The sequence below is a fragment of the Salmo salar genome, chromosome 03 (assembly GCF_965601325.2).
Source record: "Salmo salar chromosome 03, fSalSal1, whole genome shotgun sequence".
Classification (NCBI taxonomy): Eukaryota; Metazoa; Chordata; class Actinopteri; order Salmoniformes; family Salmonidae; genus Salmo; species Salmo salar.
Window position 1 is genome coordinate 84,082,523 of NC_138293.1, and position 25,001 is coordinate 84,107,523.

General features: G+C 46.3%; 1 protein-coding gene across 3 annotated transcripts; it reads right to left on the reverse strand.

Moving 5' to 3' along the window:
- On the reverse strand, positions 1-21,653 carry rfx1a (regulatory factor X, 1a (influences HLA class II expression)). Of its 3 annotated transcripts, none has more exons than XM_045715598.2 (20): positions 21,495-21,653; positions 17,641-17,903; positions 17,311-17,439; positions 16,307-16,419; positions 15,474-15,578; positions 14,894-15,229; positions 13,769-13,866; positions 13,040-13,469; positions 11,593-11,768; positions 11,307-11,426; positions 10,087-10,220; positions 9,570-9,688; positions 6,543-6,652; positions 6,274-6,425; positions 5,403-5,500; positions 5,135-5,284; positions 4,479-4,687; positions 4,077-4,230; positions 3,903-3,948; positions 1-3,679 (listed from the first exon to the last, which is right to left on the reverse strand). In XM_045715598.2, exons 2-20 carry the CDS (start codon positions 17,879-17,881, stop codon positions 3,525-3,527), a joined length of 3,075 nt encoding a protein of 1,024 aa, XP_045571554.1. In that variant the 5' UTR covers positions 17,882-17,903; positions 21,495-21,653; the 3' UTR covers positions 1-3,524. The 3 variants fall into 3 exon arrangements, with proteins under 3 accessions (XP_045571554.1, XP_045571553.1, XP_045571555.1); XM_045715597.2 differs by having other exon boundaries at positions 11,593-11,774; XM_045715599.2 differs by lacking the exon at positions 14,894-15,229 and having other exon boundaries at positions 11,593-11,774.
- Between the last annotated feature and the right edge of the window lie 3,348 nt (positions 21,654-25,001).

The window sequence follows — 25,001 nt, forward strand, 5'->3', positions numbered from 1 at the left end:
TACATTTGTCCAATAGAAACCTTTATTTTCTGAAACAGTTTGCACTAATGAATACACCACAGCCATTGTGATGGAAAGTACAATCTTTGTACATCACAAGGTAGAGTCCCCACATCCTGCTCCAACGGAAATGAGTCTGTACATTTCAGAGGAGAAAACAAAGGCAAGGGTGTGACAACTTAAAAAAATCTTAATTTATTTTATATCTTTAAAATTAAAAGCATTTGAAGTGCATTCTACAACCTCCCAAAGGCACAGTCATACATGTATTTGACCAAATTCATAAAACACTGCCACACAATACCGTTTTTGTTTTTAGAAGTAAGAAACTGAACTCTATAAAAATGACAAACATTTTTGTCTGGAAAAGAATGGCCATTGTATAGGGAGATCCGCAGGACATGGGAGGATGTATCAGCTGTGGTAGCAGCAGACGCCCCAGAGGGTTAAACATGCTGGTTTAGAGGTCCATGCTGCGTGCTCAAGATATGCATTGCTGCCTTTGAAAACATTCTTGTGACACTTAAATGCAATGAAATGTTCATACAATACATGTTCAACAACCGAACTGATAGTGGTGGACAATGTTCTATGAAAATGGCTTCAACAAAGAATCAACAGCAGAAAAACATTAGCAGGAAGGAAACGAGTGAGATAGAATGAGAGATGTAGAGGAAGATAAGGTGACTGATTCCCCTGTCTCGTTTCACATCGAGCCTGACCCCAGATCTGTTTGTGCTGTCATTCCAACTTCTATAAGACAGCACAAACAGATTTAGGACCATGCTAAACCCATACAACAACGGCACCGACTGTAAGGGTCTTCCTCAGAATACCTTACACCTGTGCGCTGCGATTCCATCAGACACAGATATACAGTACTGTACATGAGAGAGATCTATAGGGATCTCGAAGTGGAGACTGTCTGTGATAAATTGGCAGAACTGTTATATTCTAGCCTGGTACCCGATCGGTTTGTGCTGTCTCGCCAACTTATAAGGTCATTGTCAAACCAGGAGTTGGCAAGATAGTACAAACATATTTGGGACCAGGCTACTGACATCTCACCATATTAAAGGACAGTCGTTGACTGTGACTGTGCAAACGAAGCAGGACCCTGGGCCTGTGTATGTATGGAGAGCTCACTTGAGGAGAACTGAAATCAAACATACACACTCACACTCAATAACGACGCTCAGTAAATACACATACACACAAAATATACTTAGTGTGTGACAGATTGACACCACATCACCAGACAAAGAAAGGTTCACTTTGTGACAATGAAAAGGAAATAGTGACACACATATATATATAATTATATTATCGCATTCTAACTCAGTCCAGCACAGTCCTTCTTGGAATATGTAAACAAACAAAGTAATTATTTGAAATCAGAAATGTTTGGCACAGAAATGAAAAAGACAAAACAAACATAAAAAATAAGGCTGGCGCAATGACGTGTGGACAACAAGAGGCCACAAAGGTCTCAACAGAAACCAATAAAACTGATGACAATGAAGTACTTGAAAACACAAACAGGAATATATATTGAACTGATCCCTCTTTACAGAACTGCACATTCAGCAGCAGAGGCAGATGGACACTGCAGGTGAGAGAAATTATGGGACTACTTTTCAACATCCATGGGGTTGACATGGAAACACCTTTAAACCAGGGTTTTATTTTTTGTGTGCGTGTGTGAGTGGTTGTGACAGGAACCCCCAAAACCATGACACACTTTTTCAGGAAAGGAACAAATCAAATAAAAAATAACAAAAAAAAACATTCACCCAAAATGATTATGAATGCCTTTGAAAATATCCACCAAATATACAGTCAACACTTCTTCTGAAGCAGAGACTCAACAATCGTACAACCAGACACACGTTACAAGACACACACACGATCACAAACATCCACGCATGTTCATTCACACCCTAAAAATACAGCACAGCAGTAGGACCCCAGCACGCACGCACGCACGCACACCACGGGCATCAAAAACACACACACACACACACCAACTCTCTTTACAGTCTATCTGCTGTCACCCACATGCCCCATCTCCTTCTGACTGGCTCTTGGGCTTTGATTGACATGAGAGTGACAGCTAAATGGACGATCTAGAACTGCAGAATCGCAAGCAGCCATTTCCTCTTCCTCCCTCTGTTCCTTCCTATACAGAAGGGTTGGGTAAGGGAGGACAAACTTAACCGTCACATCTTCAGGACCACCTTGGTACAGCAGACAGTTGTTGGAGGGTAGTTTAGGTTGGCATGTACATTGCGCTGCCCTGTTGTCAGCCAGTGACACCAATACAGAGAAACATGGCAGGTCCTTGTTCAATACACAGATCCATCCAAGTGACAACACACACTTTCTCTTCACTCCATGGGTCGGGCGGGTGTGTGTGTGTAAGTTCACCCTGCGTCCTTTGTCCAGCAATGCCGGACCGGTGATTGTGTGCCCATCCATGCATGTGTGGTATCTGTGCTTACAGCAGCCTTGTGCCATATAGACCTTATTGGGACTGTGTGTGTCTGTGTGTGTGTGTGTGTGTGTGCACTGATGGGTCAGCATCTATGTGTAGAGACTGCAGCAATTTCCATTGAGTGCATGAACATTGTGTGTGTGTGTGTGTACAGTATCTACACTGAAATGTGTGTAGAAACGGTACATTAGAGGTTGACATGGGAACAGGTCTGTCAGGAATGGGAAGTTCTAGAGTCATGTTCGGGACAGCACAGGATCCACAATCCACAGGATTGTAATGTGTGGAGCATTTCATTCAAATAAACTGTGTAGCCCTAATATCGTTTACTTAATAAATAAAAAAATCTAAATATAATGAGAATTTCCTTCCTTCCAGCTCACTCTCACGCCTCGCTTCAGTTGGAGCCAGTCACTACTTTACGCCCCGATCACACGATAGTGTCATTATGCAAAATGGTACGCAGCATCATCTGGATATGTGTTAAACAAAAGTTCAACGTTCACCTTCTGCTACCATTTCTGTCAGGCCGTCTACACATACAGTCTGATGCATACGTTCCATATATCCAACGAATCCACCACACAGAACGCACTGCAACTGCCTCTGCAACGCAATGCTGCAAGGCAAACACAGCGTTCCAGTGGAAATGAATGTACATCTGGTGTACCAAAATGCAATGCCGCTATTGGTGTGATCGAGGCATAACGGAGGAAATGATTTCTGGGTGTAAAAATCTGCATGGGACCTGAGTGATTACTATCAGAATGGGACAGGAAAGTTCTGGGGTTATAGAAACGGGATCCGGGCATTACAGGAAACATTTTTTACAGGACAAGACAGAACAGGAATGAATTTTCACTCCGTGTCAACCTCTAGTGTACATATTAGTGTATATAAGAGTATCTTGGTATATGTGTGTATACAAATGTGTATGTATTTGTGTAAGTCAGTCTGTGAATGGAAGTGTGTTTGTGCATGTGTGTATCTGTGTGTGTGTGTGTGTTAGTGTGTATCAGTGTGAGTGTGTTCAGTCCTGGCCCGTGGTGAAGAGTACTCTCTGGTCGGTTCTGGCCAGCTTGGTAGGCGGCTCCAGAGACTCCTCCCCCAGCCCCGCCCCGTCAGAGGGCAGAGACAGCTCCTGACACTCGTCATCGCTCTCCTCTTCCTCCTCCTCTTCCTCTTCTGGAAGACACACACAAGTGGGAGGAAGGTTAATATCAGAAACCATGGTTATAGGAATACATTGCCCAATCCCAAATGAGTCCCTAACCCCTACGCCCTATGCTCTCAGATCTCCACAAATGCTTAAGGGGTAGGGATTGATCTGGGATTGGGAAATCCTCAATAAGTAGCTTTATGTCTGGCTGCCATGTGCTTTGTATCAAACAACATGGACGGTAGTTACCTTTGTCTGGATCCAGTGGGTTCAAACTCCTGCCAAGACTGGCGAACTGAGAGACATAGGAAATGAATCAGTAACAACTGAATGGTAACAACTGAACAATGGTAACTAATATCAACAGCACATTAGCTTTTTTGTCTTGGGCCACTGTGAGCGTGTGTGTGTATGTGTGTGTACCTCTCCCATGACAGCGATGGGTGTCTCTCCTTTAGCCTGGGCCACTCTGTGTTCTATCAGGTAGTACATGTACTCATCATACAGCAGTCTGATCAGGTGGAAGGATCCAAAGCTGGCAGCACTACGCAGAGTCAGGTCTCTAATCACCATGGAACTGGATGGAGAGGAGGAGGAGGAAGAGTTCGGTTTGACATGGATAAACAAAATCGGGATTTCCTGACTAACTAGGAAAAAAACGTCTCTGAGCAGTAGCGTTGTAAAATTTTAGGACCTTTCCCAAATTTCCCAGTTGGAGGATTCCCTCCCTGCCTATTCCCATGTGTGAAAATGTGTGAAAATTACCGGAAATGTTCAACCGTATTTAGCAGTCATGGGACTAGATGGGACTAATCCCATTCTCACCTGTAGAAGGACCACTTGAGCAGGAAGAGCTTGGCTGCTTTGGGGAAGGCGGTGCTGGCCTGGTAGGGCTTTAGGACCTGGGAGACCACCCCATCCAGCCAGGCAGCCCACTGCTCCAGAGAGTTCTGCTGCTGCAGGGTCAGCTTGAAGTCCTGCTCCAACTGCTGCACCACACGGTCCTCACAGCGACACACCCACGACGCCTGCTCCTGTATGGAGAGAGAGGGAAGGAGAGGGAGAGAGAGAGAGGAGGGGGAGAGAGAGGTGGAGGGAGAGAGAGACAATGGGGAGAGAGGAAAAGAGAGAGGGGAGGGGAAGAGGAAAAGAGACAGAGGAGGGGGAGAGAGAGAGAGAAAGAAAGAGGGGAGGAAGGGGAGAGAAAGAGAGAGAGTCGTCAGTATCATGTCTCTTATATGTTTGTCACTTCATAATTACAAAATATAGTAGTTGAATGACAAGGTAACATAGGCCACCTGTGTTACGTCAGTAGGACAACAACACACAGAGCTTTAGGACATTATACTACATCTACCAAACAAACACTACAGGGATCACCCTCAGTGCTGGTCTGCATCATATCAATATAATGACATGTCTATGGTCTGGACAGTGTCTGTTACTATACACTGTAACCACAGGTCTTAGGTCAGACGGACCTGAACGTTGGCGAAGTCCACGCGGTTGAGGTCGCTGAGCATCTGGTTTATCTGAGCTGTGTTCTGTAGCACGGCCCTGGCTGCCTGGGCCAGGTGGTTCAGAGAGGTGTACCTGCGCAGCGTCTGGGCAAACGAACTGGCTGACGTTACCTGGAGGATGAGAGGAGGAAGTGAGAAAAGAGAGCGTGACAAGACCTCACCAAGAACACACACACACACCGCAGAAACCAACACATGCTGCCCAACACGCATGCAAGCAGACACACACCTTAATGCGGACCATCTCTTCTGGGATGTTCATCATAGCGTTGGTCAACCAACTCTCCAGACTCTTGGCAAAGTTGCGGATGGCTTGAGTTAAGGCACCTGTGGACAGGAGAGAGAGGGGCTGACACAGGGCTGAACTGAATGTGCTCTCCTATGTGGTGGTGAACAGAATGTCCTTGAACTCAAACCACCTGTGTTTTATTGTGTTATGTAGAATTTCCACCAGGCCTATGTCATGTTATGTAGATAATTAGTGTAATATAGTGCTATGTCATGTCACATAGTATAATGCAGTGCAGCATAACGCTATGTCTTGTGTACTGTAATAAAATAAAATAAAAGTTTATTTGTCACGTGCGCCGAATACAACAGGTGTAGACCTTACAGTGAAATGCTCACTTACAGGCTCGAACCAATAGTGCAAAAAAGGTATTAGGTGAACAATAGGGAAGTAAAGAAATAAAACAACAGTAAAAAGACAGACTATATACAGTAGCGAGACTATAAAAGTAGCGAGGCTACATACAGGCACCGGTTAGTCAGGCTGATTGAGGTAGTATGTACATATACATATTTTTTTTACTCCTGAACTTAATTAGGCTTACCATAACAAAGGGGTTGAATACGTATTGACTCAAGACATTCCAGATTTTAATTTGTAAAAATGTCTAAATACATAAGTTCACGTTGACATTATGGCGTATTGTGTCTTGGCCAGTGACAAACAATCTCAATTTAATCATTTTAAAAATTCAGGCTGTAACACAACAACATGTGGAAAAAGTCCAGAGGTTTGCTAACTTTCTGAAGGCCCTGCATACTGCTCTGTAGTTTTATCAGTATGATGTGTTGTGTGGTGCGTTCTAACTCACTGGGGATGGGCCGCAGCACATCGGGGATGAGGATCTCCACCAGACCCTGGTACAGGGTGTTGTCACAGTCACGGCTCCAGCGGAGCACAGGGTCGTACTTACACAGGATCACTAGACAGTCCTTGGGCAGGCGCTTCTCAGACTCATCATGTCTGTTACAACAATACAGATACGTTAGAAAATGACACAGGAGTCTCGAAAATACGACTTGATATATACAAAAAATGAGTTGCTTTAGTAGCATATTGAAGTCCCAGGACAAGACGTACACAGCCAGTGTGCCAGTGTCTCCACTCTGGCTCTCTTCAAACCTCCAGAAGGTCTTCCACAGGGTCTCCACCAGGGTGAACTGCAGGTTGATCGTCACGTCCAGAATAGCCTGGAAACAAAGAGACAACACCAGCACCATCAGTATCAACTAGCTTAGCTCCTCCCTTTATGCAAAGGATGCACAGGACAGCTGGACCGACGGAAACAACAGTTAGACGTACAGATTACATGTATATAACAGGACTATACAAGAACTGATGAATGAACAATGACATACACCAGGGGTAGGTCTCTGTACAGACAGACAGACAGACAGACAGACAGACAGACAGACAGACAGACAGACAGACAGACAGACAGACAGACAGACAGACAGACAGACAGACAGACAGACAGACAGACAGGGGTAGGTCTCTGTACAGACAGACAGGGGTAGGCCTCTGTGCAGACAGACAGGGGTAGGCCTCTGTACAGACAGACAGGGGTAGGCCTCTGTGCAGACAGACAGACAGACAGACAGACAGACAGACAGACAGACAGACAGACAGACAGACAGACAGACAGACAGACAGACAGACAGACAGGGGTAGGCCTCTGTGCAGACAGACAGACAGACAGACAGACAGACAGACAGACAGACAGACAGACAGACAGACAGACAGACAGACAGACAGACAGGGGTAGGCCTCTGTACAGACAGACAGGGGTAGGACTCTGTACAGACAGACAGACAGACAGGGGTAGGCCTCTGTACAGACAGACAGACAGACAGGGGTAGGCCTCTGTACAGACAGACAGACAGACAGACAGACAGACAGACAGACAGGGGTAGGCCTCTGTGCAGACAGACAGACAGGGGTAGGTCTCTGTACAGACAGACAGGGGTAGGCCTCTGTACAGACAGACAGGGGTAGGCCTCTGTACAGACAGACAGACAGGGGTAGGTCTCTGTGCAGACAGACAGACAGACAGACAGACAGACAGACAGACAGACAGACAGACAGACAGACAGACAGACAGACAGACAGGGGTAGGCCTCTGTACAGACAGACAGGGGTAGGACTCTGTACAGACAGACAGACAGAGGTATGACTCTGTACAGACAGACAGACAGACAGGGGTAGGCCTCTGTAAGACAGACAGACAGGGGTAGGCCTCTGTACAGACAGACAGACAGCGGGTAGGCCTCTGTACAGACAGACAGACAGACAGACAGACAGACAGACAGACAGACAGACAGACAGACAGACAGACAGACAGACAGGGGTAGGCCTCTGTACAGACAGACAGGGGTAGGACTCTGTACAGACAGACAGACAGACGGTATGACTCTGTACAGACAGACAGACAGACAGGGGTAGGCCTCTGTACAGACAGACAGACAGACAGACAGACAGGGGTAGGCCTCTGTACAGACAGACAGACAGACAGACAGACAGACAGACAGCGCGCGACAGACAGACAGACAGACAGACAGACAGACAGCGGGGTAGGTCTCTGTACAGACAGACAGGGGTAGGTCTCTGTGCGACAGACAGGGGAGGCCGGCAGACAGACAGGGGTAGGCCTCTGTGCGCGCGCGACAGACAGACCAGACAGACAGCGCGCGTAGGCCTCTGTCGACAGACGGGAGGACCGACGACAGACAGACAGACAGGGGTAGGCCTCTGTCGACAGACAGACGGGGAGGCCCGCGACAGACAGACAGACAGACAGACAGACAGACGACAGACAGACAGACAGACAGACAGACAGACAGACAGGGGTAGGCCTCTGTACAGACAGACAGGGGTAGGACTCTGTACAGACAGACAGACAGACAGGGGTAGGCCTCTGTACAGACAGACAGACAGGGGTAGGCCTCTGTACAGACAGACAGACAGACAGACAGGGGTAGGCCTCTGTACAGACAGACAGACAGACAGACAGGGGTAGGCCTCTGTGCAGACAGACAGACAGACAGGGGTTGTTCTCTGTACAGACAGACAGGGGTATGCCTCTGTACAGACAGACAGACAGACAGGGGTAGGCCTCTGTGCAGACAGACAGACAGACAGGGGTAGGTCTCTGTGCAGACAAACAGACAGGGGTAGGCCTCTGTACAGACAAACAGACAGGGGTAGGCCTCTGTACAGACAAACAGACAGGGGTAGAACTCTGTACAGACAGACAGAGGGGTAGGTCTCTGTACAAGACAGACAGACAGAGGCGGTAGGACTCCGTACAGACAGACAGACAGGGCTAGGACTCCGTACAGACAGACAGGGCTAGGACTCCGTACAGACAGACAGGGCTAGGACTCCGTACAGACAGACAGGGCTAGGACTCCGTACAGACAGACAGGGCTAGGACTCCGTACAGACAGACAGGGCTAGGACTCCGTACAGACAGACAGGGCTAGGACTCTGTACAGACAGACAGGGCTAGGACTCTGTACAGACAGACAGCGGTAGGCCTCTGTACAGACAGACAGACTGGGGTAGGCCTCTGTACAGACAGACAGACTGGGGTAGGCCTCTCTATAGACAGACAGCGGTAGACCTCTGTACAGATAGACAGCGGTAGGCCTCTGTACAGACAGACAGACAGGGGTAGGCCTCTGTACAGACAGACAGACAGGGGTAGGCCTCTGTACAGACAGACAGACAGGGGTAGGCCTCTGTACAGACAGACAGACAGGGGTAGGCCTCTGTACAGACAGACAGACAGGGGTAGGCCTCTGTGCAGACAAACAGACAGGGGTAGGACTCTGTACAGACAGACAGACAGGGGTAGGCCTCTGTACAGACAGACAGACAGGGTTAGGCCTCTGTGCAGACAAACAGACAGGGGTAGGCCTCTGTACAGACAGACAGACAGGGGTAGGCCTCTGTACAGACAGACAGACAGGGGTAGGCCTCTGTGCAGACAAACAGACAGGGGTAGGCCTCTGTACAGACAGACAGACAGGGGTAGGCCTCTGTACAGACAGACAGACAGTAACATACTGTACATATAAACAACCAGTGTGACATACAGACAGGCACCTCACAGTGTTCCCGATACAGCAGCTGGAAGCTCTTGATGTGCTCCAGTTCTATGCCCTCTGGTAGGGCCTTCCCCTGCAGGTCAAGGTCAGGGAACTCTGGGAGGGTCCGAGACGCGTCTGCATGGGGACAGAAGACAATATTAATTGTGTATTTACACAGATACTGTAAATGTCTGAACTGTTTTAGCACTGTCTGTAACCTACTGAAGTTCATTTGTTAGCGTTTAATAAATGCCCCGGTTCGATATTGTCCATTCCGTTAATCAGTCAGTCTATAACTCTGAGATTTGTATCTTTGTATTTCTCTACTGTACTTGGTAAAATATGGTAAAATGTTATTACATAGTAGGTACATTTTAATCACTCTTCCGTTTCTTTGGGGGTCAGATAAACACTAAGTGAAGTAGTTACTCATTGACTCCAGTCCTTATTGTTACCATATGATGTAAACAACAAGACGGTGTTACCCCAAATCCCCCTCGTGTTGACAGACCTGACGCCCCCCACCCCCTCACCCAGGAACTGCTGGTACTGCTGCACTTGGGCGCTGATGTCAGAGAGCCCCGCCCCCTGCTGCTGTTGCTGCTGTTGGCCCGAGCCTGCCGCCATGCCATTGGTCATCCCCTCCACCTTCTGCACCGGCTTCAACCTGGGGGGGAGGGGTTTATGATAAAATAATGAAGTTCCTTTATACAGCAGGGAGGCTTCAATGAGAGAGATACAACAAAATGACACAAGAAGATCTAGGAATAAGGACAGAAATACAGCAATGAAATGAGAGAAAGAGAGACAGAGAGAGTGAGAGGGGGGGAAAGAGAGAGAGAGAGGGTAGGAAAGAGAGACAAAGAGCGCGAGAGGGTAGGAAAGAGAGACAGAGAGAGTGAGAGGGGGGGAAAGAGAGAGAGAGAGGGTAGGAAAGAGAGACAAAGAGCGCGAGAGGGTAGGAAAGAGAGACAGAGAGAGTGAGAGGAGGGAAGAGAGAGAGTGAGAGGGGGGGGAAGAGAGAGAGAGAGGGTAGGAAAGAGAGACAAAGAGCGCGAGAGGGTAGGAAAGAGAGAGAGTGAGAGAGAGGGTAGGAAAGAGAGACAGAGAGCGCGAGAGGGTAGGAAAGAGAGACAGAGAGAGTGAGAGGAGGGAAGAGAGAGAGTGAGAGGGGGGGGAAGAGAGAGAGAGAGGGTAGGAAAGAGAGACAAAGAGCGCGAGAGGGTAGGAAAGAGAGAGAGTGGAGAGAGAGGGTAGGAAAGAGAGACAGAGAGCGCGAGAGGGTAGGAAAGAGAGACAGAGAGAGTGAGAGGAGGGAAGAGAGAGAGTGAGAGGGGGGGGAAGAGAGAGAGAGTAGGAAAGAGAGACAGAGAGAGAGGGGGGGAAGAGAGACAGAGAGAGAGAGAGGGGGGAAAGAGAGAGAGAGAGGGGGGCAAGAGAGAGAGGGTAGGAAAGAGAGACAGAGCGAGAGAGAGGGGGAGAAGAGAGAGAGAGAGTGAGAGGGGGGAAGAGAGAGAGGGGGGGGAAGAGAGAGAGGGTAGGAAAGAGAGAGAGAGAGAGAGAGAGAGAGCGAAAGAGAGAGAGTGAGAGAGAAAGAATGAGAGAGTAGGAAAGAGAGCAACTATTAGAGTGCTAGAGGGAGACAGCGATTGAGGCACTGTGAGAGTGAAAGAGGAGAAGAGAGAGAGAGAGAGAGAGAGAGAGAGAGAGAGAGAGAGAGAGAGAGAGAGAGAGAGAGAGGTTGATAGCCCACCTCTGTTTCTGAGAGAAGGGCTGCTGTCTCATGGCCAGGTGCTGCTGGTCCTCCATCAGTCTGATCAGAGAGGAGCAGGCCTTGATCCTCAGGCCGTAATAGTGGTACTTGGAGTTCCCCCTGGAACACACACACAACTCAGCCTCTGATTCAGCCTATGCTTTTGGGGCATCACTGTGTGTGTGTGTGTGTGTGTGTGGTGTGTGTGTGTGTGTGTGTGTGTGTGTGTGTGTGTGTGTGTGTGTGTGTGTGTGTGTGTGTGTGTGTATGATATAACCCGTCTCACCGGGTGCCCAGGCGGCGCGTGCGTAGCCCCATGAACACGGATCTGATCAGCTTCCCAAAGGAGGCGGCGTTGACGGGCTCCAGCTTCTGCTCCTGGCAGTGCAGCAGGTAGTGGCAGTAGAGGGTGGAGCGAGGCAGACTGACCCCTTCAGCTGTCTCATAGTTATCTAGCAGCCACTGCACCTGGCAGAGAGGGACACAGAGAGAGGAGAGATGGATGGGTTAGTCAACAAACACACACTACTGAGAGGTTTGGTTTCTGAGCGTTATATATTATCAATCATTAGTTATAATAGAGACATGAGGGGGGGCTGTAGTGCAGGGAGAACGATCCCATGTAGCAGTACTGATAAGGGGAGGAACCGTTAAAGGCCCAGATCACTCAGCTTCCTGCCTAGCAATACTGATGCAATGTTTAGTGAGGAGGAGACTCCACCCAAAGTGGGGTATGTAAACTACCATGGGTGAAACCATGTGTTTGTCTAATGCAGCTGTATTAACCCTCTGGGCAGAATAAACTTGGTTTAAAGCTTCATAGTGTCCGTTGAGTTTGTACTGTGAAAACTAGAACCTAACACTACTCATAAACAAATAGAAATAGTGATGGGATGCTTGCCAAACAGGCAGTTTACAATAGGAGGAATTTATATCAGAATACAGAGTTGTCTTATTTCAATCAAAGTTGCTATAAGATGCACTGCTATAACATGAAAACATGATGAAGCCATGTTCCTCCTACAGTCTAGTACTGAGACTAGTAGAACAGCCATGTTCCTCCTACAGTCTAGTACTGAGACTAGTAGAACAGCCATGTTCCTCCTACAGTCTAGTACTGAGACTAGTAGAACAGCCATGTTCCTCCTACAGTCTAGTGCTGAGACTAGTAGAACAGCCACGTCCCTCCTACAGTCTAGTACTGAGACTAGTAGAACAGCCATGTTCCTCCTACAGTCTAGTACTGAGACTAGTAGAACAGCCATGTTCCTCCTACAGTCTAGTACTGAGACTAGTAGAACAGCCATGTTCCTCCTACAGTCTAGTGCTGAGACTAGTAGAACAGCCACGTCCCTCCTACAGTCTAGTACTGAGACTAGTAGAACAGCCATGTTCCTCCTACAGTCTAGTACTGAGACTAGTAGAACAGCCATGTTCCTCCTACAGTCTAGTACTGAGACTAGTAGAACAGCCATGTTCCTCCTACAGTCTAGTACTGAGACTAGTAGAACAGCCATGTTCCTCCTACAGTCTAGTACTGAGACTAGTAGAACAGCCATGTTCCTCCTACAGTCTAGTACTGAGACTAGTAGAACAGCCATGTTCCTCCTACAGTCTAGTACTGAGACTAGTAGAACAGCCATGTCCCTCCTACAGTCTAGTACTGAGATTAGTAGAACACTGATAGGTGTGTGTGAGAGAATAGTGTTGAGGTTGGCGTCTCTGCCTCATACCTTTTTGTCTGCCGACGGTACGCCACTACCCTCCTCACCCTCTGTTGTACTGACGGTGGCAGGAGAGGAGCGGGCGTTGTGGGAGGAGTAGCTCCCCTGACTGTTGCCGCTCAGCATGTACCCCCCCTGGATCACATAGCTGCCCCCGCTTCCATTAGCTCCCGCCCCTTCCCCAGTCCCATTGGCTGTTCCCCCTGTCGCCACCACCGTCGCCCCACCCCCAGCGGCGGCCGCCGGATTGGCCACGATCTGGCCTGTGCCAGCCACATACATAGACACACCACCGGTGGAGCCCGTTGTCACGGAGACGGTCAGGGGTGTGCCGGTGGTGGGGACCTGTGAGCCAGAGGTGGGAGGGGCTTCGTAGTAAGGGGCGGCGGTGGTCTGGGTGTACAGAGGGGTGTCTGTATAGGTGAAGCTGCCTGAACGACTGGAGAGAGGGAGGAGGGGGGGAACAGGGAGGGATGAAGGAAGCAGGGGAGGAGAGAGGGACAGTTAGATTCAAATTCAGCAGTTTAACTGTTGTCTTGAAAGATAAACCACTGCATCACAAAAACAGGTCCCAGATCTGTCTGTGCTGTCTGGCCAATTCCACTGTCTAGTTTTAGAAGTTGAGGTGATCAAGCTAGCTAGTTAGCAACAGTTAACAAACTATATAAGCATAGTGGCATAGCATTATATCACCATAGACAGGTAGTGTTAGAGAGAGTAGTGGAGAGGAAAGCTTACATTGTGCTGGTGGTGTAGTTGTTGTCTCCCCCTTCAACATACTGCACCTGATTGGTGTACACATGCTGCACTGGCACCTGCTGGAGCTGCTGCTGCACCTGGGACACACACACACACACACACACACACACACACACACACACACACACCACACACACACACACACACACACACACACACACACACACACACACACACACACACACACACACACACACACACACACACACACACACACACAGTCGGTCAAAACACTAATCTACTCCCCCTCCTCCAATTTCCTTTGAAGTGTGTCCAAATATTTCAACTGTAGTCAATCATGAGGCATACCTCATCAATCACAGGCTCATTCACTTCAATGGGAAAATGACCTTGACTTGCAGGCTGCTCCCCTTACCCTTCACATTGCTCTTTCCTACCTACTGTGTTGTCTCTGCCTTAATCCCACTCCACTCTGTTACCCACTGATAGCCTCTCTAGGATACCTAACTTCCATTTAAAGCTGCAATAAGTCATTTTGGGGCGACCCGATTCCATTCACATATAACTGTGTTATGGATCCGTCATTCTCACTAAAACAAGTCTTAGAAGTGGTAGATCTGTTCTATGTATTTCTCTGCTTCCTGTTCATAAATTCCGTTTTTGCGTCTTTTACTAGGTTTTGTACACCAGCTTCAAACAGCTGAAAATACCATATTTCTGGTTACGAAAAGAATATTTCACAGCGGTTTAGATGGTGCAATGATTCTCCACACTTATACTTGCTTGTTTTGTCACATAAACTAAAATCAGGCAAAAATTTTTTATTTAACTTTTATTTAACTAGGCAAGTCACTTAAGAACCAATTCTTATTTACAATGACAGCCTACCCCGGCCAAACCCGGACGATGCTGGGCCAACTGTGCAGCGCCCTATGGGACTCCCAATCACAGCCGGATATGATACAGCCTGGATTCGAACCAGGGACTGTAGTGACGCCTCTTCCACTGAGATGCAGTGCCTTAGACCACTGCGCCACTCGGGAGCCCGGAAATGGCGGAGCAATTTCTGCATAGTGCATCTTTAAGTTAAAACTGCACTTAGTAGTGGGAGACTAAGCCAGAAATTCTACCTAATAGACCTACTCTGAGGGCAGAGGCTGCGTCAAACAGGAGTGGCTGTCCTTGGGCTGTGGTGACCGTGGGGTAGCCTCCCATCTCCATTCCCTCCCAGCCCAGCGAGAGCACCGACGGGGACAAGGCAAAGGGAGGGAAGGCCAGGGGGAGGGAGAGGGGGAAGTAGGAGGGGTACTCCTGGAGGCTGTGTCCGTCTGTCTGCATGTCTGGATGTCTGTCTGACGGCACCCATGCAAAGTACTGTGCGTCTGTCCTGCTCTGCTCTGCTGTTGTCCACTCCTCCTCTACCTCTCGGTCTCTCCCTACGTCTGTCTCATCCCTCTCTCTCAGTTTGCTATGCGAACTCTGGAACCAACCAGGAGGGAAATGTTGTGATGTTGATCTGGCTCAGCAGGACCAAATGAATACATAATACAATGCAATACAGCGTGTGGTTGTTGAATTATATATACTATCTTTAGCTCAAAGGATGGTTATGTGTGTGTGTTTATTTCTGTGTTATGTGTGGTGTTCTGTTTATGTCTTGTGCATGTGTGTGTTATGCATTTTTGAGAGAGAGTGTGTGTGTGTGTGTGTGTGTGTGTCTTACCTCCTGAGTGAGGTGGACAGGCTGTAGGTTGGTGACACTCAGCTGGGTGGTGATACCCTGTTCAGTCTTGGCTGTGATCTGGGACGTTGCTTGCACCACTGACCTCTAAGGACAGGAAACACAACACAGATAGATTCACACAGTGTGTAGCTAAGACAATAGCGTCTGGTAGCTAAGATAATAGCCCTGTTACATCAACTCAAACTGGGTTTGACGAGAACTGAACATTTTTCCTCATGCTTCCCATTCTTCCCATGTCCTGACTTGTCCAACACATGTTTCACACCGTACTACTATGGCTGACCCTGTAGAACAACACATTTCACTGCACCTATCCAGTGTGTGACAATAAAACATCTGAGTTACTGTTTTGCCATCTGAGAGCAGTTAGACCCCATAGGCTTGAGAGACTAGTAAGTATTTTGAGCTATTTCCGGCCAAGTTCTCTCGGGGAACAGCAAATGCTAGTTTAGATACACTTTTTCCTCAATTCTTGGTTTGTCCAGAGGTTGTTGCCGTAAAACCCATAACTGCTGAGACTATCACTTCTCATTTTCCACATAATAGTGCACCAATGCTAGACACCATAAATACTTTATGTCAGCACTATTTTGGCTTCACCAAGTCTTATGATGAGTTGCGAATAATAAACCATTTTTTCTGTGTGGTTTCAAGTGAGTTGCAATATCATGTGTCTACCAGGATCATGTTCATTAGGGCATAAAACAGAAAAAAGTCCAGATAGTCACCTCTCTGTTTTAATTCATTTTCTTCTGTTTGGTGCCTAATGAACATGACCCAGGTGTGAATGAGAGAGGGGAAGGGACCTCTACCTGCTGTGCTGCTTGCACCTGCTGCACCACTTGTGTGGGAACCCCAGTCTGCTGTACCACAGCTGGAGGGGGGCTGGAGTCAGACACAGAGTCACTTGAATGGAGAGAGCCCTCTGTGGAGAGAGAGTGAGAGAGAAAGGGAGAGAGAGAAAGAGAGAAAGCGAAAGAGTGAGAGAGGGGGGATAGAGAGAGAAAAAGGGAAATAGAGAAAGGAAGAGAGCGAGAGAAAGGGGGAGAGAGGGGTGTGGAGGGAGAAAGGGAGAAAGGGAGAGAGAAAAACAGAGAGGGAGAGAGCGAGACCTGCCAATATGAAACTGTGACTTCTCTCTGAGCCACTACACCCACATATTACAGTACACAACCTCTTCATGATAAGCAAGAGCACAGGGACAGAGTTCACAGCGATCAGAGACATTCCACTCATTGCAGGTTTTTAGACTCATTTGGTAGAAACTGTGAATCAGAACGGCTCTCTTAAGATCAAGAGCAGAGCTTGAACAGGAAGCTGTGAGACTTGTTACTTCCTCTCTCTCAGGCCCATCTAAGAACGTGACACCAATGTAATCTGATTGTAATTTATCTTTAGTTTTATAATTGATATTTTCTATAAAGCATATTGTACCTATTCTAAGCTAAAATAATGTTTGCAACATGTTTTGTGTTCTATTTTTATTTTTAATCCCAGCCCCCATTTCCGCAGAAGGCCTTTTGCCTTTTGGTAGGCCATCATTGTAAATAATCATTTGTTCTTCACTGACTTGCCTAGTTAAATAAAGGTTCAATAAAATTAAATAAATACAAATTGTCAGGTTTCTGAATGAAATGCCGCAATAATGTAGCCTGGTCCCAGATGTGTTTGTGCTTTCTTGCCAACTCTTATGTCTGTGTGACAATGACCATAGGAGTTGTCAAACAGATCTGGGACCAGTCTAGTGTCAGTCACGACTTCAGATAAATCAAGTCTACAGTCAGTAGCATGTGATGTGATGCTGAGCCCGGCTCACCTGTGACGGTGACTACGATGTACTGGGGGGTGTTCTGGGCGTTGTTGGCCTGTGACGAGGAACCCTGGATCTCAGCCGTCACATACTGGGTCTGGGGGGGAGGAGCCTGTGTGGGCGCCACCTGGACAACTGATACAGACACTAGGGTTTATTTATTGCATGATACACATTGTCATAAACATCTGAATTGATGCATACCTATAAGACATCACTCAAAATGACGTAAAAGTCCATAAATGTGTCAATGAAACTATAGAAATATTTATTTATACATCGCATTTAATAAATGTATTACAACCAAATGAAAGATTATACTGGCAGAAACAATACCTGCTGTCTTCTGTGCCGCAGTGGGAGTGGCTTGTGCAGGGGGTGTGGTTTGTCCTGCTGTGGCTGCAGGAGCCCCCACCGTGGTCTGAAGCTCGGCCAGGAACTGCTGCGTTGGAGCTACCACGGTGTGTGGGGCAGCGGAGGCTGAGGACTGTCCTGCCACCGTCACACTCCCACTCGCTGCCCCTTGGGGCTGGGTCGTCACGGGCTGCAACTCCCCAACGTAGCCTGTCGTGGCCATCACGAGAACTGGGACTCAGACACTGAATATGTGAAAAATAAAATAAAATCTTGTTAGCCGAGAGATCTAGCTGAAGCCTGGGTGCCAGTCTTATTCTGCTCTCTTGCCAATTCCTGACGGAATTCTTGTGTTTGGCTTGACAATGACAGCAATGTTGTTGGCAAGAGCACAAACAGATCGGGGACCAGGCTAATCTACAATGAACAAAAATATAAAAGCAACATGAAACCATTTCAAAGATTTTACTGAGTTACAGTTCATATAAGGAAATCAGGGGCGTGGATCAGAAAACCAATCAGTATCTGGTGTGACCACCATTTGCTTCATGCATCGCGACGCATCTCCTTCACATAGAGTTGATCAGGCTGTTGATGGTTGTCTATGGAATGTTGTCCTACTCCTCTTCAATGGCTGTGCGAAGTTGCTGGGTATTGGCGGGAACTGGAACACGCTGTCGTACACATCAATCCAGAGTATCCCAAACATGCTCAATAGGTGACATGTCTGGTGAGTATGAAGGTCATGGAAGAACTGGGACATTTTCAGCTTCCAGGAATTGTGTACAGATCCTTGTGACATGGAGCTGTGCATTATCATGCTGAAACATGAGGTGATGGCGGCGGATGAATGGCACGACAATGGGTCTCAGGATCTCTTCACAATATATCTGTGCATTCAAATTGGCATTGATACAATGCAATTGTGCTCGTTGTCCGTAGCTTATGCCTGCCCATACCATAACCCCACCCCCACTATGGGGCACTCTGTTCACAACGTTGACATCAGAAAACCGCTCGCCCACACAATGCCATACACGCTGTCTGCCATCTGCCCGGTACAGTTGAAACCAGGTTTCACCCGTGAAGAGAACACTTCTACAGCATGCCAGTGACCATCGAAGGTGAGAATTGTCCCATGTCGGTTACGAAGCCGAACTGCAGTCAGGTCAAGACCCTGGTGAGGATGACGAGCACTCAGATGAGCTTCCCCTAGACTGTTTCTGACAGTTCGTGCAGAAACTCTTCAGTTGTGCAAACCCACAGTTTCATGAGCTGTCTGGGTGCCTGGTCTCAGACGATCTCACATTTGAAGAAGCCAGATGTGGAGATCCTGGGCTGGCGTGGTTACACATGGTCTGTGGTTGTGAGGCCGGTTGGAAGTACTGACAAATTCTCTAAAATGACATTAGGGTGGCTTATGGTAGACAAATTAACATTCAATTCTCTGGCAACAGCTCTGGTGGACATTCCTGCAGTCAGCATGCCAATTGCACGCTCCCTCAAAACATGAGACATATGTGGCATTGTGTTGTGATGATACAACTGCACATTTTACAGTAGCCTTTCACTGTCCCCAGCACAATGTGCACCTGTGTAATGACCATACTGTTTAATCAGCTTCTTGATATGCCACACCTGTCAGATGGATGGATTATCTTGGCAAAGGAGAAATGCTCACTAACAGGGATGTAAACAAATTTGTGAACAAAATTTGAGAGAAATAAGCTTTTTGTGTGTATGGAACATTTCTGGGATCTTTTATTTCAGCTCATGAAATATGGGACCAACACTTTACATGTTGTGTTTATATTTTTGTTCAGTGTAGCTATAGATAGTAATTGTTACATCGTTGCTTTATCTTTAATGGAGCCCTATCATCATCATCCAGACTGTTCCTTAACGTGATAATGATTGAGTCAGTGAGGCCAGATGGAACCCAGCAGGAGAGGTTTCTTATCAACACCTGGCTTTTTACCGCTGTCTCAGAATCAGAATCACCTATATTCGCCATGTGCATTTGCACATACTTTGAATTGTACTTGGTGATATGGTGCTGCTAGTGATAGAAAACATTTAGAGACAGAATACAGATAGAGAAGTTTAAACACAGTTTACATACATTTTAAACAATTATACCACCGTAATTAATGTATTGTAGCACTGCTTCTAATTAATTCCATAATTGAAATTGCTATACACATGGGGAACTTCTGTTTCTTTACACAAATTCTGTCTGGGCATAATAATGAGTCAATTCACTTATGACTGAGATTTCCCCTCCAAAGACTGTTAGTGGTACAGCTAGAGAAGAGGTGTGGGGAAGTAGAAGGCTTGAAGGGAAAGAAAGGCATGCATTTGGTGTCCCGTTATCTGTAATGCGATCAGTCATCTCTAATGTGACTGCTGCTGCCACAGGCCAGAAGGCTTTTTACATTTACATTTTTGTGATTTAGCAGACACTCATATCCAGAGCGACTTACAGTAGTGAGTGCATTCATTTTAATACTTTTTTTTGTACTGGTCCCTCACGGGAATCGAACACACCAACTGAGCTTCACGGGACTGCAACATGAGTAAAGTGGGGAAACCCGTCTCCATTCTGCTTGTCTATTGACACTGCCGTAAAGCATTGGTGTTGTTTTTTCTTTTAGTTCACTTGTAATTTACACTGTTAATGAAGGGGTAATAACATGGTGTCAGGACAAACTACAGAATCTAGGCCACTGTTTTAGAATAGAATATCCAGCCTCTAGCCTTGACATGTCTATTTCTCCCTAAAGTACCAAACCCTTCTCTCACTCGCTTTCTCTCATATACAGAAGACACACTGCTCTGTGGAATTTACAACAGTATAGCAGGCTTACAGATGTGAAGCAAAATGTTTTCAAGAACACTACCATTTTCACCCCTTTTAGCCTATTCAATAGTATGGGTTTTATTGAGTAGCCAATACTCAGAAAATAACTATATATGACCTTTGCTGTTGCCAAAATGATACGAAGATGTACATTTTTGGACAAAATTCAGTTTAGCTATCCAAGTGAATGAGTTACTGTTTGGAATGAACGCAAATGCCCCCCCATATTTCAAGGTCCTTGCCACTGTAATTTACATCTGCATAATATAGTCAGTCGCGTCCCTCACTGACACGCCCCTCTTTACATTGCTTGCTTGACTTCACTTCCCAGTGCCACCTTTCTTGCCTTCGTACGGGCTTGAGAACTAAAACCTCTGGCCGGCTATTTCTCTTTATTTACCAAATTACAATGCATCTTTAGTTAGCTTTTGTTTTTTTATCCAGGATACTACTATCAGCTCGCAGTGAGATTGGCTAGCAGCAACTAGCTAGCTAACGTTGGTTAACTAGTCAACCTCTGTCTCAGCCAGGCAGAAGGACATTTTGCGTTAAAGCTGATAAGATAGGTAAAGTTAGAACATTATTTGCCACACGCCACTGTGGTATTCCACGTAGCCTGCTAGCTAACATTAGCTTCGAGCTGGTCAGCAAGCTGCATGTCAACAGCTGAGCTAGCTAACGGTCGTTAGCTTGTCTCGCGTATCTACAACACCCGCCATTTTGTACCCATATCGTGCATTTGACATCGCCATAACAACGGCCTGGGTATTAAAGCGTCATGTCAGACATAATGTACTCAGACACCGCGTTTCAAGAGACACTATTGATGAGCCAACAAGAAAGTTAGCTAGCTAGAGACGTTAGCAACCAGTTTGCTATAAATGGCTACCGAAACAGGCAAAAGAACAGCAGCATCCAACATAATGTTTCATTTGAAATGTAACACGTAAGCTATCTAATATGTTTAGAGTTTCACCTCTGATTCCAAGTGAATTTCCCACCGGTGTTTTTATTTTTTTCAAGGATTCAGGCTGTTGTTGTTGATTCTCGTTGCTGGGTTCTTGTCGCCAGGGCTACCGTGGCTATGGCGCTTCGTCCTCACCGGGGCAACTGTTGCTACCCACCCGCTTTCTTCCCTCCCCCTCATTCGCGCTGATTGGCAGACAACTCCCAACATGTTTTAAAGTGGTAGTACCACATAATTTGTCGATACAAAGCACTTCACATTTGTGAGAAACCCATGTCCAGCTTGAACATGAAATTAAACAACTGAGGCGGATGCCATATCCGGGATAGAAATGTGATTATTCTAATGTCAATCAACTTGTGATTTGGTAGTAACACTGTATCTCAGTTTGATCGCCGTTTTATTTGATCAGATACCTTGAAATAAAATGTTACATTAAGTTACACAATGCGACCTCAATGTCACCTGGTCTGCAAGCATGCAACTTTATTATTGTGTAGGCCTAGACCTAGTGTAGCAAGGTCTTTTAGAGCAATAAGGTTAAGTGGAAGTGACATAACTATTATATTGCAAATGAGTGATCAGTGAATTTAGTTGTCTAAAACAACAACGCTGTATATGAACACTGAGTGAAAATGAGTAGTTAAACATGGATTCTGTTCTCTCTCCTGCTCTCTCTCTCACATGTAATGTAAAGGGATTTATTGGCGTGGGAAACACAGTGAAATACATGGGTCTATGTTTTTGGTTGGATAGACGAGCTGGTTGGATACACGAGCTCTGAAGCAAGCTTCCAGAAAATTGGAACGGAAATGGCGCCACACCAAACTGGAAGTCTTCCGACTAGCTTGGAAAGACAGTACCGTGCAGTATCGAAGAGCCCTCACTGCTGCTCGATCATCCTATTTTTCCAACTTAATTGAGGAAAATAAGAACAATCCGAAATTTATTTTTGATACTGTCGCAAAGCTAACTAAAAAGCAGCATTCGCAAATGGAGGATGGCTTTCACTTCAGCAGTAATACATTTATGAACTTCTTTGAGGAAAAGATCATGATCATTAGAAAGCAAATTACGGACTCCTCTCTAAATCTGGGTATTCCTCCAAAGCTCCATTGTCCTGAGTCTACACAACTCTGCCAGGACCTAGGATCAAGGGAGATACTAAAGTGTTTTAGTACTATATCTCTTGACACAATGATGAAAATAATCATGGCCTCCAAACCCTCAAGCTGCATACTGGACCCTATTCCAACTAAACTACTGAAAGAGCTGCTTCCTGTGCTTGGCCCTCCTATGTTGAACATAATAAACGGCTCTCTATCCACCGGATGTGTACCAAGCTCACTAAAAGTGGCAGTAATAAAGCCTCTCTTGAAAAAGCTGAATCTTGACCGAGAAATTATAAAAAACTATCGGCCTATATCGAATCTTCCATTCCTCTCAAAAATTTTAGAAAAAGCTTTTGCACAGCAACTCACTGCCTTCTTGAAGACAAACAATGTATACGAAACGCTTCAGTCTGGTTTTAGACCCCATCATAGCACTGAGACTGCACTTGTGAAGGTGGTAAATGACCTTTTAATGACGTTAGACCGAGGCTCTGCATCTGTCCTCGTGCTCCTAGATCTTAGTGCCGCTTTTGATACCATCGATCACCACATTCTTTTGGAGAGATTGGAAACCCAAATTGGTCTACATGGACAAGTTCTGGCCTGGTTTAGATCTTATCTGTCGGAAAGATATCAGTTTGTCTCTGTGAATGGTTTGTCCTCTGACAAATCAATTGTACATTTCGGTGTTCCTCAAGGTTCCGTTTTAGGACCACTATTGTTTTCACTATATATTTTACCTCTTGGGGGATGTCATTCGAAAACATAATGTTAAATTTCACTGCTATGCGGACGACACACAGCTGTACATTTCAATGAAACATGGTGAAGCCCCAAAATTGCCCTCGCTAGAAGCCTGTGTTTCAGACATAAAGAAGTGGATGGCTGCAAACTTTCTACTTTTAAACTCAGACAAAACAGAGATGCTTGTTCTAGGTCCCAAGAAACAAAGAGATATTTTGTTGAGTCTGACAATTAATCTGGATGGTTGTACAGTCGTCTCAAATAAAACTGTGAAGGACCTCGGCGTTACTCTGGACCCTGATCTCTCTTTTGAAGAACATATCAAGACTGTTTCAAGGACAGCTTTTTTCCATCTACGTAACATTGCAAAAATCAGAAACGTTCTGTCCAAAAATGACGCAGAAAAATTAATCCATGCTTTTGTTACTTCTAGGCTGGACTACTGCAATGCTCTACTTTCCGGCTACCCGGATAAAGCACTAAACAAACTTCAGTTAGTGCTAAATACGGCTGCTAGAATCCTGACTAGAACCAAAAAATGTGATCATATTACTCCAGTGCTAGCCTCCCTACACTGGCTTCCTGTTAAGGCAAGGGCTGATTTCAAGGTTTTACTGCTAACCTACAAAGCATTACATGGGCTTGCTCCTACCTATCTTTCCGATTTGGTCCTGCCGTACATACCTACACGTACGCTACGGTCACAAGACGCAGGCCTCCTAATTGTCCCTAGAATTTCTAAGCAAACGGCTGGAGGTAGGGCTTTCTCCTATAGAGCTCAATTTTTATGGATTGGTCTGCCTACCAATGTGAGAGACGCAGACTCAGTCTCAACCTTTAAGTCTTTACTGAACACTTATCTCTTCAGTAGGTCCTATGATTAAGTATAGTCTGGCCCAGGAGTGTGAAGGTGAACGGAAAGGCTGGAGCAACGAACCGCCCTTGCTGTCTCTGCCTTGCCGGTTCCCCTCTTTCCACTGGGATTCTCTGCCTCTAACCCTATTACAGGGGCTGAGTCACTGGCTTACTGGTGTTCTTCCATGCCGTCCATGGGAGGGGTGCGTCACTTGAGTGGGTTGAGTCACTGACGTGGTCTTCCTGTCTGGGTTCACATGCATTGCTTGCTGTTTGGGGTTTTAGGCTGGGTTTCTGTACAGCACTTTGAGATATCAGCTGATGTACGAAGGGCTATATAAATACATTTGATTTGATTTGATAGGTTTCTCAATTTCTTTCTTAGGTTTTTGCATTCTTCATCAAACCATTTGTCATTGTTGTTAATTTTCTTAGGTTGTCTGCTTGACATTTTTAGATTTGATAAGGCAGCTAGCTGAAAGGTCAAATATACTTTAGGCTTTGTAATGACAAGTTTAACTATTGCAGTGAAACGTTTTCTAAAAGGGACTGAATTTGTTGTTGCCCAATTTTCTTTTGGTAGGTTTCTATACTACTTTCCTTCCATCGATAGCATGTCATAGTATTATGCAGTCCCTTTGGCTTTGATGCCTCATGATTGAATATTGCGCTTTTCAAATAGACTGGGATTTTGCTGTGATCTGATAGGTGTGTCAGTGGGCTGGCTGTGAATGCTCTGAGAGACTGGGTTGGGATCAGTGATAAAGCAATCTACAGTACCACTGCCAAGGGATGAACTGTAGGT